The sequence below is a fragment of the Prosopis cineraria genome, unplaced genomic scaffold (genome assembly GCF_029017545.1).
Source record: "Prosopis cineraria cultivar Desert tree isolate PC_DT_omini unplaced genomic scaffold, ASM2901754v1 PC12, whole genome shotgun sequence".
Lineage (NCBI taxonomy): Eukaryota > Viridiplantae > Streptophyta > Magnoliopsida > Fabales > Fabaceae > Prosopis > Prosopis cineraria.
Window position 1 is genome coordinate 503,385 of NW_026555343.1, and position 13,669 is coordinate 517,053.

General features: G+C 35.1%; 1 protein-coding gene across 1 annotated transcript; it reads left to right on the plus strand.

The window, feature by feature from the left end:
• The first annotated feature begins 3,550 nt into the window (after window positions 1–3,550).
• Window positions 3,551–9,127, plus strand: LOC129288478 (alanine--glyoxylate aminotransferase 2 homolog 2, mitochondrial-like). The gene is made up of 9 exons (XM_054925072.1): window positions 3,551–4,007; window positions 4,594–4,824; window positions 5,000–5,170; window positions 6,429–6,572; window positions 6,659–6,838; window positions 7,350–7,575; window positions 7,772–7,885; window positions 7,980–8,066; window positions 8,873–9,127. The coding sequence occupies exons 1-9, from the start codon at window positions 3,585–3,587 to the stop codon at window positions 8,914–8,916; spliced, it is 1,620 nt and encodes a 539-aa protein (XP_054781047.1). The 5' UTR covers window positions 3,551–3,584; the 3' UTR covers window positions 8,917–9,127.
• The last annotated feature ends 4,542 nt before the right edge of the window (window positions 9,128–13,669 follow it).

Genomic DNA, 13,669 nt, shown 5'->3' on the forward strand with positions numbered 1-13,669 from the left:
GTCTTGTCTCATAAGGATTTGACAAGTTGGAGCTAGATAATCAAAAGTCTAAATATTGAGGCTATCGTTTGGTGCTTGATGAACTAGTCAATTTGCACATTTATTGACTTTTTCAAACACATGATTGAAAATAATCATCCAATCTTCTATGGCAAGGTCTTTGATCTTCTTTATAATTTTAGTGAGGGAAATATTATGGTTGACGTCGCTTTGAATAAGCGCCAAAGTTTCAAGAGAGTTAGAGTAAATGTTTGCCTTAGTGAGCTCATTCCTCCTACGAAGTTTGAGACCCTAAAAAAAATGCCTAAAAGTTTAGTAGCAATACTAGGATGACAACTAAAGTATTTGAAAAAAAAACTTTTAACCTGTTACTTTGGTCATCTTGAATTAGGCCTCCATAAGTGATAGCACTATTAATGGAAATTGATCTATCTATGTCTAATTTAATCCAGCTAGGTTTAGGTAGGATTCTTCTTGCTAGAGGTCTGTCATGGTCTAAATCCACGTTTCCTAGCCTTGATTGAAGATTAAGATCATTAATAATGTCTTGTGTGTAAGTGAAAATGATATCTTTGACAAGGATGTGTTCTTCAAAATAGATTGATTTGCAATGATCTTTCCAAATGTTCCAGCATAAGTGAGCAAAAAGTTTCTTCCATGGGTTCTTTTAGTATTCAAACCTTTAACATTATTCTTTACATTCTAAAGTATCCAACCCTATAAGGAAAGGTAAAAGAAAGTGTTAAGTTTGGAATACTTAACCAATTTCATCCATACTTCCTTTGACTTTATGCAGTTGCACAAAATGTTGATGAACAAGTCAAGGGAATTACACCTAGAGGAGCAAGTTCTTATGCAAGTGTTTAAATCGCCAACCTTGACAAATTTGGTATGGAGGCAGTCCAAAGAAAGGATTTAATTTTTTTTCATAATTAAGTAGGCCATTTCCATATTGGAGCACAAATTTCAAAATTGGTATTTCCTCTACGATTTTCAGTAGTTTCATAGGTAGATTTAATAAAGAAATTACCATTAAAAGAAGGTCTCCAGAGAAGAACATCATTATCTCTATGAGGGTTAGGAAGTTGAGCAAGTAAAATGAAACTAACTACATCATAATGAACATAACACTTTATTATTATTTTTTTTCAATATTCTATCCACTAGTAGTAGAGCAAAAATCCTAGACTCTGGCATGTAGGATGGCATAAGCTGTAGGGGAGGTATAAGCAATAAAAGCTTAAGGAGAGGAGGCCACTTATTATACTAGAAGAATATTTGATCTTCCTTGTCGACTTTCCAACCACTATGAGTTTTAAAGGTATCCTAAACTTTACAAATACTAGTCCAAGTATAAGAAGAGAGGCTAAAATTGAAGACCATAGGGATAGTAGGCTTATTACATTTATTTATCGTGAAGCACCTGAACCCAAAGGCAATTGGGCTTTGTAATAATACCTCAACATAGTTTCATAATGAAAGCAATATTTGATCTTTGATATTCTTGAAACCAAGGCCTTTACTTTTCTTCTCTTTAGTAACATAGTCCCAAGAAAGAATATGTGATTTTTTAGAACCACTAGAAGAATCCTAAAGGAAGTTACAAGAACTTTTTTTTAATTTAGATAGAACATTATTTAGGAGGAGCATAATCTGCATGGCATAGTTGGGAAGGGCTTAAAGAATAGACTTTATGAGGGCAAATTTCCCTATAATGTCAAGATAACGACTCTTCCAGAAAGATAAACGTAAATTAGTTTTTCTAATGAGGGGAGCAAAAGTTAACTTAGACGCTCTTTTATGCAAGATAGGAATTCCAAGATCTTTGCTAAGGTTTCTAGTGAGGGGAAATTCCTAAATCATCGTTGATATGAAAATGCTTTATTAATGTTAACATTTTTGGGACAATGGAGCTTTGATTTAGCATTATTGATTTTTTGCCCTGAAGACTTGTAAAAGTCAAGGAGACAGATGGACTAGTAAATTATCATTGAAGTGTTTACAAAAAATAACAAATCATCACCAAAGAAAAGATAGGAAATAGGAGGCCCATTAATTACAAGGCTAATTGGTTTTCAATCTTTCTCATCAATATTATTAAGAATGCAATGACTTAAATGTTCAATGCAGAAAATAAAAAGATAAGGAGAGAGAGGATCCGCTGTGTGATGCCATGAGTAAGATTGAATTCATGCAAAGCTTCTCCATTCCAAAGGACTTTCATTTGTGCAATAGAGATGGCTACCATAATGATTTTCCTGAAATGAATATTTATCCTAATATCTTGAAGAGTATTCTTGATGAAATCGTAAAAAAGTTTGTCGAAAGCCTTTTCAAGGTCCACTTTAAGAGCCATGAAATTCCTTTTTCCAGTTTTAATTCTCATAAGGTGTCTAACTTCTTAGACAATAATAATATTATCACTATTTTGTCTACCTTGTATGAAGCTAAATTAGTTGTCCATAATTAGATGATTCATACAAACTCCAAGTTGATTAGAAAGAATTTTGGTGATGATTTTGTAACTCATACTACAAAGTGATATTAGATGGAAGTCTTTCATGTAAGTAGGGTGATTCTTTTTGGGAATAAGTGTGATAAAGGTGTTATTGATCTCTGCAATGGTGCTCGGATCCTTGAAAGCCCACTTGATCAATTTGTAGATCATGTTCTTAAGGTCATCCCTATGGTTATGAATTAAGTCAATGTTAAGACTATCGGGACAAGGAGTTTTGAAAGATCCAATGTTAAAAGCTGCCTTTTTGATTTTATCTTCAGTGACCTCCTTGTGAAAAAATAGAAGTTGGGCAAGGGAGGGTAGAGGGAAGGTACTTTCTGTAATAAGCTTAGTTTCCTGTCATTCGAAGTAAGAGATAGCCAAATTCTTGAGGGTGTTTTGCCCGTAAATTTAGTTACCATCTTCACCTCTAAGGGACAAGACTTGACATATTTTCTTTTTGACCTTGATGAGCAATTCCTAAAGTCAATGACTCTAAAAAAATACATGAGAAGTTTATATGTGTGTGGGCGCATGTATGAAGGACATGAAAAGTTTATCCTTAGAAGATCAAAAGGCCATAGAAATGCCATTGGCTCGATTCACGAGATGCCTTGCGAGGTTGATGGGATGAATTCGCTGGACACTGTCCTTTCTTTGTTTTTTTACGGCTTTACAGTCTTGCTTTGATGCTGTCACCATATAAAAAAATAAAAAATAAAATAATAAATTTGATCATGTATTATTTTTTTAAAAACAATAAATAATTAAATAATATAAAATAGATTATAAATTTTAAAAAATAAAATATTTAATAACTCACTATTAATTTTAATGAATAAATATTATATAAGACTTACAATAACATGTGATATTTTATTAGAGGCTTATTTTTTAAAAATTCATGACATATTTTATATGATTTAATATGCCGTCAGATGTTTCTAAAAAAGTAGCATGTGGTTTATTGACACCTTTACCCAAAAATAAAATCCAAATTTACATTTGAGATTATTTCTCAATTTTCCACTGCCCTTATGCCTGAACAAATGACTTCGATTCTGGCAAAAAAAGAAACAAAGAACAAATGACTTCGCTCCACGTCATAACCCTCTCGATTCCCCGTATAAATAGCATATTCTGTTCGTTCCAATTTTACTCCGATCTTCCTTTTCTGCTCCAAATCTTCACTCCCTCCATCTGTAATTGGGTTGGGTCCGTTCCTGCATTCTCGGAACCTCTCGCCCAGCCCCCTAGATTTCAAACGCCGACGAAGACAATGACGAGTTTCGTAACTGCGAGGAGATTTTTCGCTCAAGGACAGCCTCTTCGATTGAAACGCTGTCTCTCTCTGCTTGCCGAGCAGAAAAGCGACGTCGTCGTCGGCGCTCCCGAATTGCCACCGTTAGATTGGTCTCCACCGCCGTACACCGGCCCCACCTCCGATGAGATCCTCGCCAAGCGTAAAGAGTATCTCAGCCCTTGCCTCTTCCACTTCTATAAGACTCCCGTGAGTACGCGTCACACCCGATTATACCTCCTCCGACCATTTTCAACGCCTGATTGGTTTACCATATTTATTGTGCTTTTTTTTTAAAAAAAAAAAAAAAGAAGTAAGTTAGTACTTTGATCGGTTCAGTGTTCCGTTTATATGGTCTTTAACTTCCATCACCAGTACAATGATCACGTTTGTAGTGGAGAGAAATTATGATATGGTTCGATAGTCTTGCTTGATGACCAGTATTTGACTATCAGGGCTAATTATAAAAATAAATTGCTGTCTATCGAGGTACGGTGTTCTCAAAATGAAGTGACCTGTGATGTGAATATTGACAGAGTTCATTTTTCTATCGGCAGCCAAGTCTCGCTATTTAACTGTCATATTATCTTCCTTCGACTGCTTATATAATTTGTTGATAAATTACTCAAGGTGAATAGTGTATAGCATGCATTGATGATCAAAGTTACTCTGACTGATTGGAACAATAAATATTTTGCGCAAAATATTAAGTGAAGAAAAGTGATCAAATTAAACTGTGGATGTGCCATAAAGTGGGACCGTGACTGTGAATTTTTGATGATGGTGGGAATGGCAGTTACACGTGGTGGACGGGAGAAAGCAATACTTGTTCGACGAGAAGGGGAAAAGGTATTTGGATGCGTTTGGAGGGATCGCTACGGTGTGTTGCGGGCACTGCCATCCTGACGTGGTGGCGGCCATAGTGGACCAAACCAAGCGTTTGCAGCATTCCTCGGTTCTTTACCTGAACCCTGCCATCGTGGATTTCGCGGAGGCTCTGGCCTCTAAACTTCCTGGCGATCTTAAGGTGCGCATCTGTTTGATTGCTTTTCGGCCAAAAAGTCTAAATAATTGCTAATCCTCCCGTTCTTGAAATCACTCATCTCATCTTCAATAGATTTCCGAAAGAAATTATATGGCTATGCTCAAATCACCATGATGTGCATACGTATTTAAGCAAAACTTTTGGGTCTTGTTCATAGGTGGTATTTTTTACCAATTCTGGAACGGAAGCAAACGAATTGGCGATATTGATCGCAAGATTATATACGGGATGCCATGACATAATATCATTGAGGAATGCTTACCATGGGAATGCAGCTGGCACGATGGGGGCAACGGCTCAAAGCATCTGGAAATTTAATGTAGTCCAGGTATTTTCCCACCTTTCCGCCCTGATTTAATCCCAGTTTTTAAAAATTTATTAATAATTAATAAATTAATTCAAAGTTAATAAATTTGGAGAGTGACAAATAGGTCTCTCCCTATATTTTGTTGTCTCGTGGTGGACTAGTTGTATTAACTTTATTATCACTTTTTTTGGGGTTTATGTTAGTTTCAAGAGAAAAAAAGTATATTTAACTACTCAATTTGAAAATTTAGGTATCATTGTAGACTATAGTTGTTTTATTCATACTTATCCAACTCTCTCTTTCACTCTTTATCTTCTTTATTGGGATTTTTTGTTTTCATCTCGTCCAGTCTTGATTCGAAATAGGATAGGACATGGGAAAAAATTTGGGAGAATTACGCATAAGTTTCATTCAAGATAATTAATTTCTCTCAAGTCCATTGATAATTGAGTTTAGGAGAACATAAACTTAGTTGTCAATTAATTATTTGTTGTTTTTCTTTTAACAAATAAAAGTGCATTTTTTGGTGATAACTTATGTCAACTAATGATGTGAACAACTTTATTTAAAAAAAAATGGCATGAACAACGAAATATTTTTATTTGGTCTTAGGAAATTTTTTAATGCTTTATTTTCTTCATATTTTGAAATAAAAATGGTGATTAATAAAAGAAAGAAAAATAATAATTTAGTGACTTTTTTCCCTTTCTCTTTTCTATTATTTTAGTCTATTATTCTCGTTTCTTCTCCTGCCAATTCCCAAGTATACCCTTGAGTTGTCATAACTAGCATCACTTATTTTCTTTGACTGACTTATAATATCCGTTGATACTAATCAGTAAAAACAAACAGGGTCCAAAGCATATAAAATGGTGTGAGTGGATTTTCACATTTTTGCAGGCAGCTGTTTCACTCAATAAACCTACGTGCCTGATGGATTGATAGTAACATCAACCCCATTTGATCTTACTGAAACAATTACTGAAGCTCCTAGAAAGCGAAATGTTCATTCTAGTTACTGCATGAATGGATTTTTCTATGCAATTTAAGATTTTACTATGAAAGCGAAATGTTCGTTCTTGTTATTCATTCTAGTCATGAATAGAGTGTTGCATTTCTTGGACACAAAAAGACTTTAATTATTTGTAGCTTATGCTTAACATGGCGTGATAGAGTTTTGATATTATGTATATGTATTCTTCACATGTTAAAACACATCAGAAAGTTTAGGTAACCTTGCCCTTTCTCTAATATGTTACTCTGCTGGTGTGACCAAAAGAGTGGTGTTCATCATGCCGTGAATCCAGACCCTTATAGAGGAGTTTTCGGATCTGATGGAGAGAAATATGCAAGAGATGTTCAAGACATCATTAATTTTGGAACTTCCGGAAATGTTGCTGCCTTCATATCTGAGGCCATACAGGTATGTAGTCTGAACTCTGAAGTCAGCTGGTCATGTTTATTTCTGTGTAGAAACAAGTTTCTTCATGCTTCTTTTGTTAATGGCAGGGAGTGGGGGGCATCGTAGAATTGGCTCCCGGTTACTTGCCTGCTGTCTACAATACTATTAAAAAAGCAGGAGGCCTTTGTATCGCGGACGAAGTTCAGGCCGGATTTGCTCGTACTGGCAGCCATTTTTGGGGATTTGAGTCCCACGGTGTTGTACCTGACATAGTGACCGTGGCCAAGGTAACTTCAGTCAATAAGGGTGTGGATAGACTGAGGATAACAAATAAGAAACGAAGAGAAGAAATGATTTCCATCTAAATCTAAATCAACAAATGTTTATGTCAAATCTTCTCTTCCCTTTCCTTCTCCATTCTCTTGAATCCAAACATGCCAAAGTCTCCCATAAGTCTGACCAACTTGCTTACTGTATATCTTCAACGGCATTAGAAATTTTATACACCGGATTAGGTTGACTTCTTCCTGCTACTAAATAGCTTACACCATGGAATATTTGGGTAATGACAGTGCACCCTGAATTACAATTGTTTATTTAAGTTAAAAAAAAAATGATGCAATTGTTATGTGTTTGCTATTAGTAAAAAAAAAAAAAAATATATATATATATATATATATATCATGTGGAGGAAAGGAATTAGCATTGTTGAGTTGTTAAAAACGCCAGTATGTTTTATTTTCATAGGAGAATTGACAGCAAACATCAGTGGCTCATCTCTTAAGTTTCTATTGGCAGGGTATTGGAAATGGCATTCCCCTGGGTGCTGTTGTGACTACTCCAGAGATTGCAGAGGTTTTGACTCGCCGAAGTTACTTTAACACCTTTGGTGGGAACCCTGTTTGTACAGCCGCAGGATTGGCTGTTCTAAGAGTAATAGAGAAAGAGAAGCTTCAACAAAATGCATTTGTTGTGGGAAGCTATCTGAAAGAGAGGCTCACTGAACTCAAGGACAAACATGAATGTAACCTTTCAACCCTTCTCTTTCCTTCCCCATTTGTTTTAGTTCATTATCAAAAACATTTTCCCATGACTTCTATAATACGCTTTTGTGTGTGTGTGTAAAATTGGCTTGATATCTTTTTTTTTTAAAAAAAAATATATTTACCAACCCTACCTTTTTCCGGTCGAACTTACCAAATCTTTTGGTTTCTTCTTAGTGATTGGGGATGTTAGAGGAAAAGGGCTGATGCTTGGAGTTGAACTTGTCACCGATCGTGAACTTAAAACTCCAGCAAAAGCTGAAACACTGCATGTTATGGACCAAATGAAAGGTGCGTATCTGTGTGTGACTGTGTGTGGCTATTAATCTGCACTTTTGCCTTATTTTCTGCTTGTTCTTAGTAAATTCCCTTGATAATATTGCAGAACTAGGAGTGCTAATTGGGAAGGGCGGTTATTATGGAAATGTCTTCAGAATCACCCCTCCCCTGTGTTTCACCAAAGAAGATGCAGGTTAGTCTTGTATTCCATTTCTGTCTTTTGTTCGCAATCTTTTTTAAATATTTATCATTAATTTCTCTAATTAAAATATGATATGCACAATTGTACATATCTTCTTACTAGATGGCATTATGACTGTTTTTAATAGATTTTTCCAATAAACATGACGACATTTAGATATAAATTTGAAGTGTTTGACTGTTTGTTATTAAGTGCCAGTTTGTTTAATGTTAAAAAAGGTGATTTTAATTAGGCTAAATATGGAAAAAAAGTATTAGGAAGTATGAGTTAGTTGTTGGGAGAATTTAAGCTTAATGTATAATGTGTTGAAAAAAACTTATTTTGATAAGCTATTTGCTATTTGGAATGTGGCTTATCCGAAAAGCTAAAAATAGAATTATTTTTTTTCAACTGATTGGCTTAATTTTTCCCAACAGCTCAAGTGTTAAACTAACTTAAAATATTTTTTCTTTAATTTTTAACAAGCAAGTCCTCTAATAATAATAGGCGATTTTTTTAAACATCATTATCATATAAAATCTCGTTTTGAAAACTTTAATAAATAATGGGACTAAAATTATAGCGGGACTAAATTAGGGTGCAGTTTTTCAATGAAGACGTCAATGTGAATTTTTCTGAAATCAACATTTTATTTTCATCTTATATTTTTAAGTATTAAGCATGATTGGCCAAAAAAAAAAATATCATTAAAGCCTGTGTTTATGGAAGAATTTTTACCATGCATACCTGTAAGGAACTAAATTGTGTCGTGAACAATACTAATCGGTCTTATTTCTGGCTCTGAACTGTGGTTGCAGACTTTCTTGTGGAGGCGATGGACATGAGCTTGTCTAGAATGTGAAGCATATATTAGACTTAACAATAAACAAATGCCTACTACTTCGTATCAAATTAAACATGTATTGTATCATCTCCTGCGCGAGTAAAATCTAGAGATGTTTCATGTAGTCTTGAAGAAGTCATTGTAGTTGGGTGGCATGTCAATAAACGATGAGTCAACAACTCGTTGTCTCTCGGTATCTTGATTTATACGAGATTCTCCACTTCTGCTAGACTTCACCAAATGCCCGAGATGGTAACTTCTATACATTGGTTTTACTCTTGATGCTTGCAAGTCTTTTCTATCCTTTTTTTAACAGCAATGAGGCACGTTACAATCAACTTGAAAGAAAAGAACGACTAAGCAGAACCTAATTAAGGGCCAGCGCCCTCAGATCCTCAAAATACTCAACTCCCCAAAAATGGGGAATACCCTTCAAGGCACACCTCTTCCCTCCATATAATGAGCCCTCTTGGCGAGTTTATCTGCCCATTTAAGTGACCCTCGAAAACAGTTGTATTTCTGATGTCCAATCTGTGGCAATTAGTTCACCATTTTACATCACCCAAGTGGCGTCTGATACAAGAGTCAAGAGAACAGAAGTTAAAAGAAGCACAAAGTCTGTTGATGTCAGAAATGAGCATGTGAATCTGTCCAAGTTTGGGCCCTCTCTTAATTATCAGAAATGACAACAGGCATCAGCCTACTCTTGCCTACATTTTTTCATACCAATTGTCTGATTGTTTCCTCAAGATGCTTCCACATCCACTTCTGACCCTGGTAATCACCGATTTCATATCCCATCCTCTCACATCTGCCTGTGTAAGTTAAACAGTGTAAGCGCTCCTATAATCAACTTCCGAGCAAACAAAACAATTCTAAAAGACATTCTTAGCTCCCATAATCGCTTCAAAAAATGACTCCCGGTAGAATTTTCGGTCTGTGTTTGATGGAGATAACCATATCCCCAGGCTACCAAGCGCGCATATCCCATCGTTCATCGTTGCTTCTTCTTCATATCTGGCGTCCATGTAACCAAGAAGGGGAAGTTTTGAAATTTCTTATATTCCTTACAGGTTATCAACTTTCCATTTGCTTTTATCATGCAGAATAAACTCTTTTATCTCTGAGAAAGGATATAGGGTAAACTGGTTGTAAGTCCCTTCCATAACCATGACATGCTTGCCTGGGTGCACAAATCTCCATCTTCTTCTGTCCTAATAGAAGTTTAAACCATAAACAGATCCTTTTATGATTTTATAAAATGAAAGCAGAATGTCAAAATGTAACAAGGTTTTCTTTTCTTTTTCTGATCTCTCTCTTGTGGGCCAAGCGAGCAGGAAACTTCAAACCGTTCACAAATAATCTCCTCAATCTGACGTAGTTTGGAAATTTCCAACCGCTCTGGCATATTTCAATGGTCGTTTTATTTTAGGGGGAGTTTCAAACAGGGTTTGAGACCAAAAAATTACTTTTTTATTAATGTAAATGCCCTAATAAAGTTTACGACTCTATTGATTTGAACGGGCCAGATGGAGTGAATTTTGGTGGGAAGAAAGTGTCGACATATGGGTTGAAGAAGGAGTACGGATATATAAATATATTTGAAGAGGCAAAATAGTGTCCATGCTTTTCTTCATATGTCTCCATTATGTCCTCATTATATTCCCCAGATCTGACTTCCTTTTTTAATCCCTTCCTCACTAACACACTCATCAATCATCGTCATTCATCCCTCATGCTAATTACCCATTTACCCCCCAACCTTCTTTTTTTTTTTTTTTGCCAAGATACACACAACTTTTATTGACATATAACTTTCATAATCAGCAAGGTTTTTCTTTTGGTGACAACAGTTTTTCAGTGAGTTGACTACCTATATTATAGCAACTGTAAATGCAAGTGTGATTTTCAAAACCCCCTGAAGAGAGAAGCCCACGGATTCAGGAGTGAATGTCTTGCTGCCACAACAAATAGCAAATCAAAATGAACAATATATATTTCTTATAGAGTTACAACTAAAAAATCAGATTCTTAATTACAGGATCAATCCAGTTAAAAATCACATACGAAATGAAACGACTCCATTACAAGATCATGATTAATATATAGTGTATATATATGGTATTCTGTTGTCCCGGTCACAAAATGAAATCCATGGCAAGGGCATTTTAGTAAACCCAACATTGATAGGTCAAGATTCATGAAAAGGCTAACTTACTAGTGTCTAGGTTTTGACAAGGGCGAGAACATCGAGAGGTATTGGGAAAGAGAAAAATGGCTAGATTTACGGAAGCCTTGTGGATGCTGAGCAGCGTAATTCTGAGGAAGTGTATGTTCCTTTATTATGAATATGCATATCTCTTGATGGACTTGGCCTTTCTTCTCACCTCATCCGCACGATTCTCCGGCCAGGTTCTCCGGCGAAGATCGGCAGTTTCCGGCAGGTACTCTCCCATGTCTTCCATGATCGTCAGGCATGATCGCTAGCTAGGATATAGATACACACACATCTGTTATAGACATGTTCGTGGTAAGATTTAGAGTGGATTGCTTGTCATTGATCTTAAAAAATAATGAGAACTCCTTGTCAGGAACGTACTTCTCTTTCTGTGATCGGAAATGTATTTTATTGTTGTTTGTTTCAGTCGACTTGTGTGTTAGTTTGAATTTTTATAATTGTATTCTCTCGATCAACAACTTCATTTTGAGTCTGAGAGCAAATTAATGGCCGGGATAAATAGTGTAAGATTCATATCTTATGGTGGAGTTCAAGCTGCCAATATCTTTAATCTCTGAGTGTGCGGATACAAGAGATAAGTTGCCTAATTCCAAGAATAATGCATATAGAAACTGATTAATTTATAGTTTGTGTCAATTAATAAGTAGATGAACTTTGATTTACCTTCATAAAGTGATATATATAGAATAAGGAGACTAGGATTGGACTCAGGTTCATGTCAAAGTATCATACAAATCCTTTAAATCATGATCATGTATCCTTTCATCGCATGGATGATATACATTTTCATCACATGCTTAATACCGGGGAGCCTTCTAAATCATAGTTATATATATATATATATATATATGCAAAGGACTCGTACTTCTTAACCTGTATATGGACTGCGCAAATTGAAGTTATTATAATTAGTACTGCAATTAGCATATTGATGTTCATGACAAAGTGTAGTACATGATGAGGTTCACTACTCTCACACGCACGCGCACGCACACATTTCCTCTCCAGTATTTTCCTTTGCCATGGGAAATAACACACAAACGCATTTTCAGTAATATCTGAGAGATATAAGAGCTTCCGATCCCAATCATGTGATATGCATCTGCAAAAGATTTATATATAACCTACCCTTGCACACCTTCCTCTCATATATTATACGAAGTTTGAAGAACTAGTTGCACTACTTATCTTGCAAATGTAGTTTATATATTTTATTTTGTGTGTGTATATATATGTTGATTGATGTATTAGTATGTTAATGGCGATTATATGAGAGATCTTTTCACTCTTGTGACTACCTTGTACTCGTGTAAGAGGGAGAAAAATTATAGGGTTTGTTTAGGTTGCAGCTCAGTAAGGTGCCAAATGCATTTTCCATATGTAAGATGCAAATAATGAGTGGACGAATTCCAAAAGAGCTGAAATTGTCGCTTCACTGTGAAATCATTTTGATGATTATGGGTGCATGCATGTTCATTAATAAAAGACCACGTAAAGTGACCCAAATTCCGTCTCACGATTAATGAAATAGAATGCTTCCACTAATGGATGCCTCCTGGTTTTTATCAACTGTCATCTAGCTAGGATGGAGTCTCAACCCTGTTGCAGATAACTTTGGGGTAAATTCCTCGCCCGACTCCGAGAGGGTCTGCTAACGATTAGAGTTCTACTTAACTTACAAGATTCTTAATGTATGTACGTGTTTCGTCATATATGTAATCCGAGTATCCAAGTTTCTCGATCAAAGTGAATATTTTTCTTTATGAGAGTAGCTATTATAAGGAGGTAATTAATAAGTATTAAATCTTCAAACCTGCTATTGCTCATGCATATGATGAAAAGCAGAAATTGTAATAAGTAAATTCATTGAAAGCCCAACTTAATTGTAGCTTTTGAGATGTTTGTCTACAGATCACAGGAGCCCTTTCAATAGTGTTCTACTTGTTGCAGATTACTTCAATTATTAGTTTCATGCGTATCTTGCAAATTAAAAACATGGCTTTGATTTTGGTGCTAATGGGAGCATTCCGTTGAAATAACTTGTAGTTGTCCTTACTAAGCAATGACGCATTCTTTTGAGTCATCGAATGCCTGACTTTTATGAGCTCAATTCATTTAATTTTTTTATTTATTGAAATAAAAACTATTATACTCTTAGGCTTGGTTTGGAGATGGATGGGAAAGATGAGAAAAAAAAATGGGGAAAAGAAAATAATTAAGAATTTTTTTTCAAAAATAGTTTTTTTAATTATTTTTAAGAGTTTTTCTTAATAATTTTTCTTATTATTTTTTCCTCATCCAAACAAATGGTTAATTTTTGGTCCAACACCAATGAACTAGGCTTCTCTTCTATTTTTATAACAAAAGTAAAAGTACTAACATGCAATTTGAATGGATTTAAAGGTCAATAATATTTAGATATAATAGATATTAGGATAAAGATGTAAATTTAACTATCAATTATTTTTTAAAGAATATTAGATAACATATATTATGAAATGATATAAAATAAATCCTGAATTATTAAGACGA

Bases quoted from the DNA above. Each gene is read 5' to 3' on its own strand.
- LOC129288478 (XM_054925072.1), top strand. From the start codon at position 3,585: ATGACTTCGCTCCACGTCATAACCCTCTCGATTCCCCGTATAAATAGC. The intron at 6,573-6,658 runs GTATGTAGTCTG...TGTTAATGGCAG, and splicing joins TCATATCTGAGGCCATACAG to GGAGTGGGGGGCATCGTAGA. The intron at 7,886-7,979 runs GTGCGTATCTGT...ATAATATTGCAG, and splicing joins TGTTATGGACCAAATGAAAG to AACTAGGAGTGCTAATTGGG.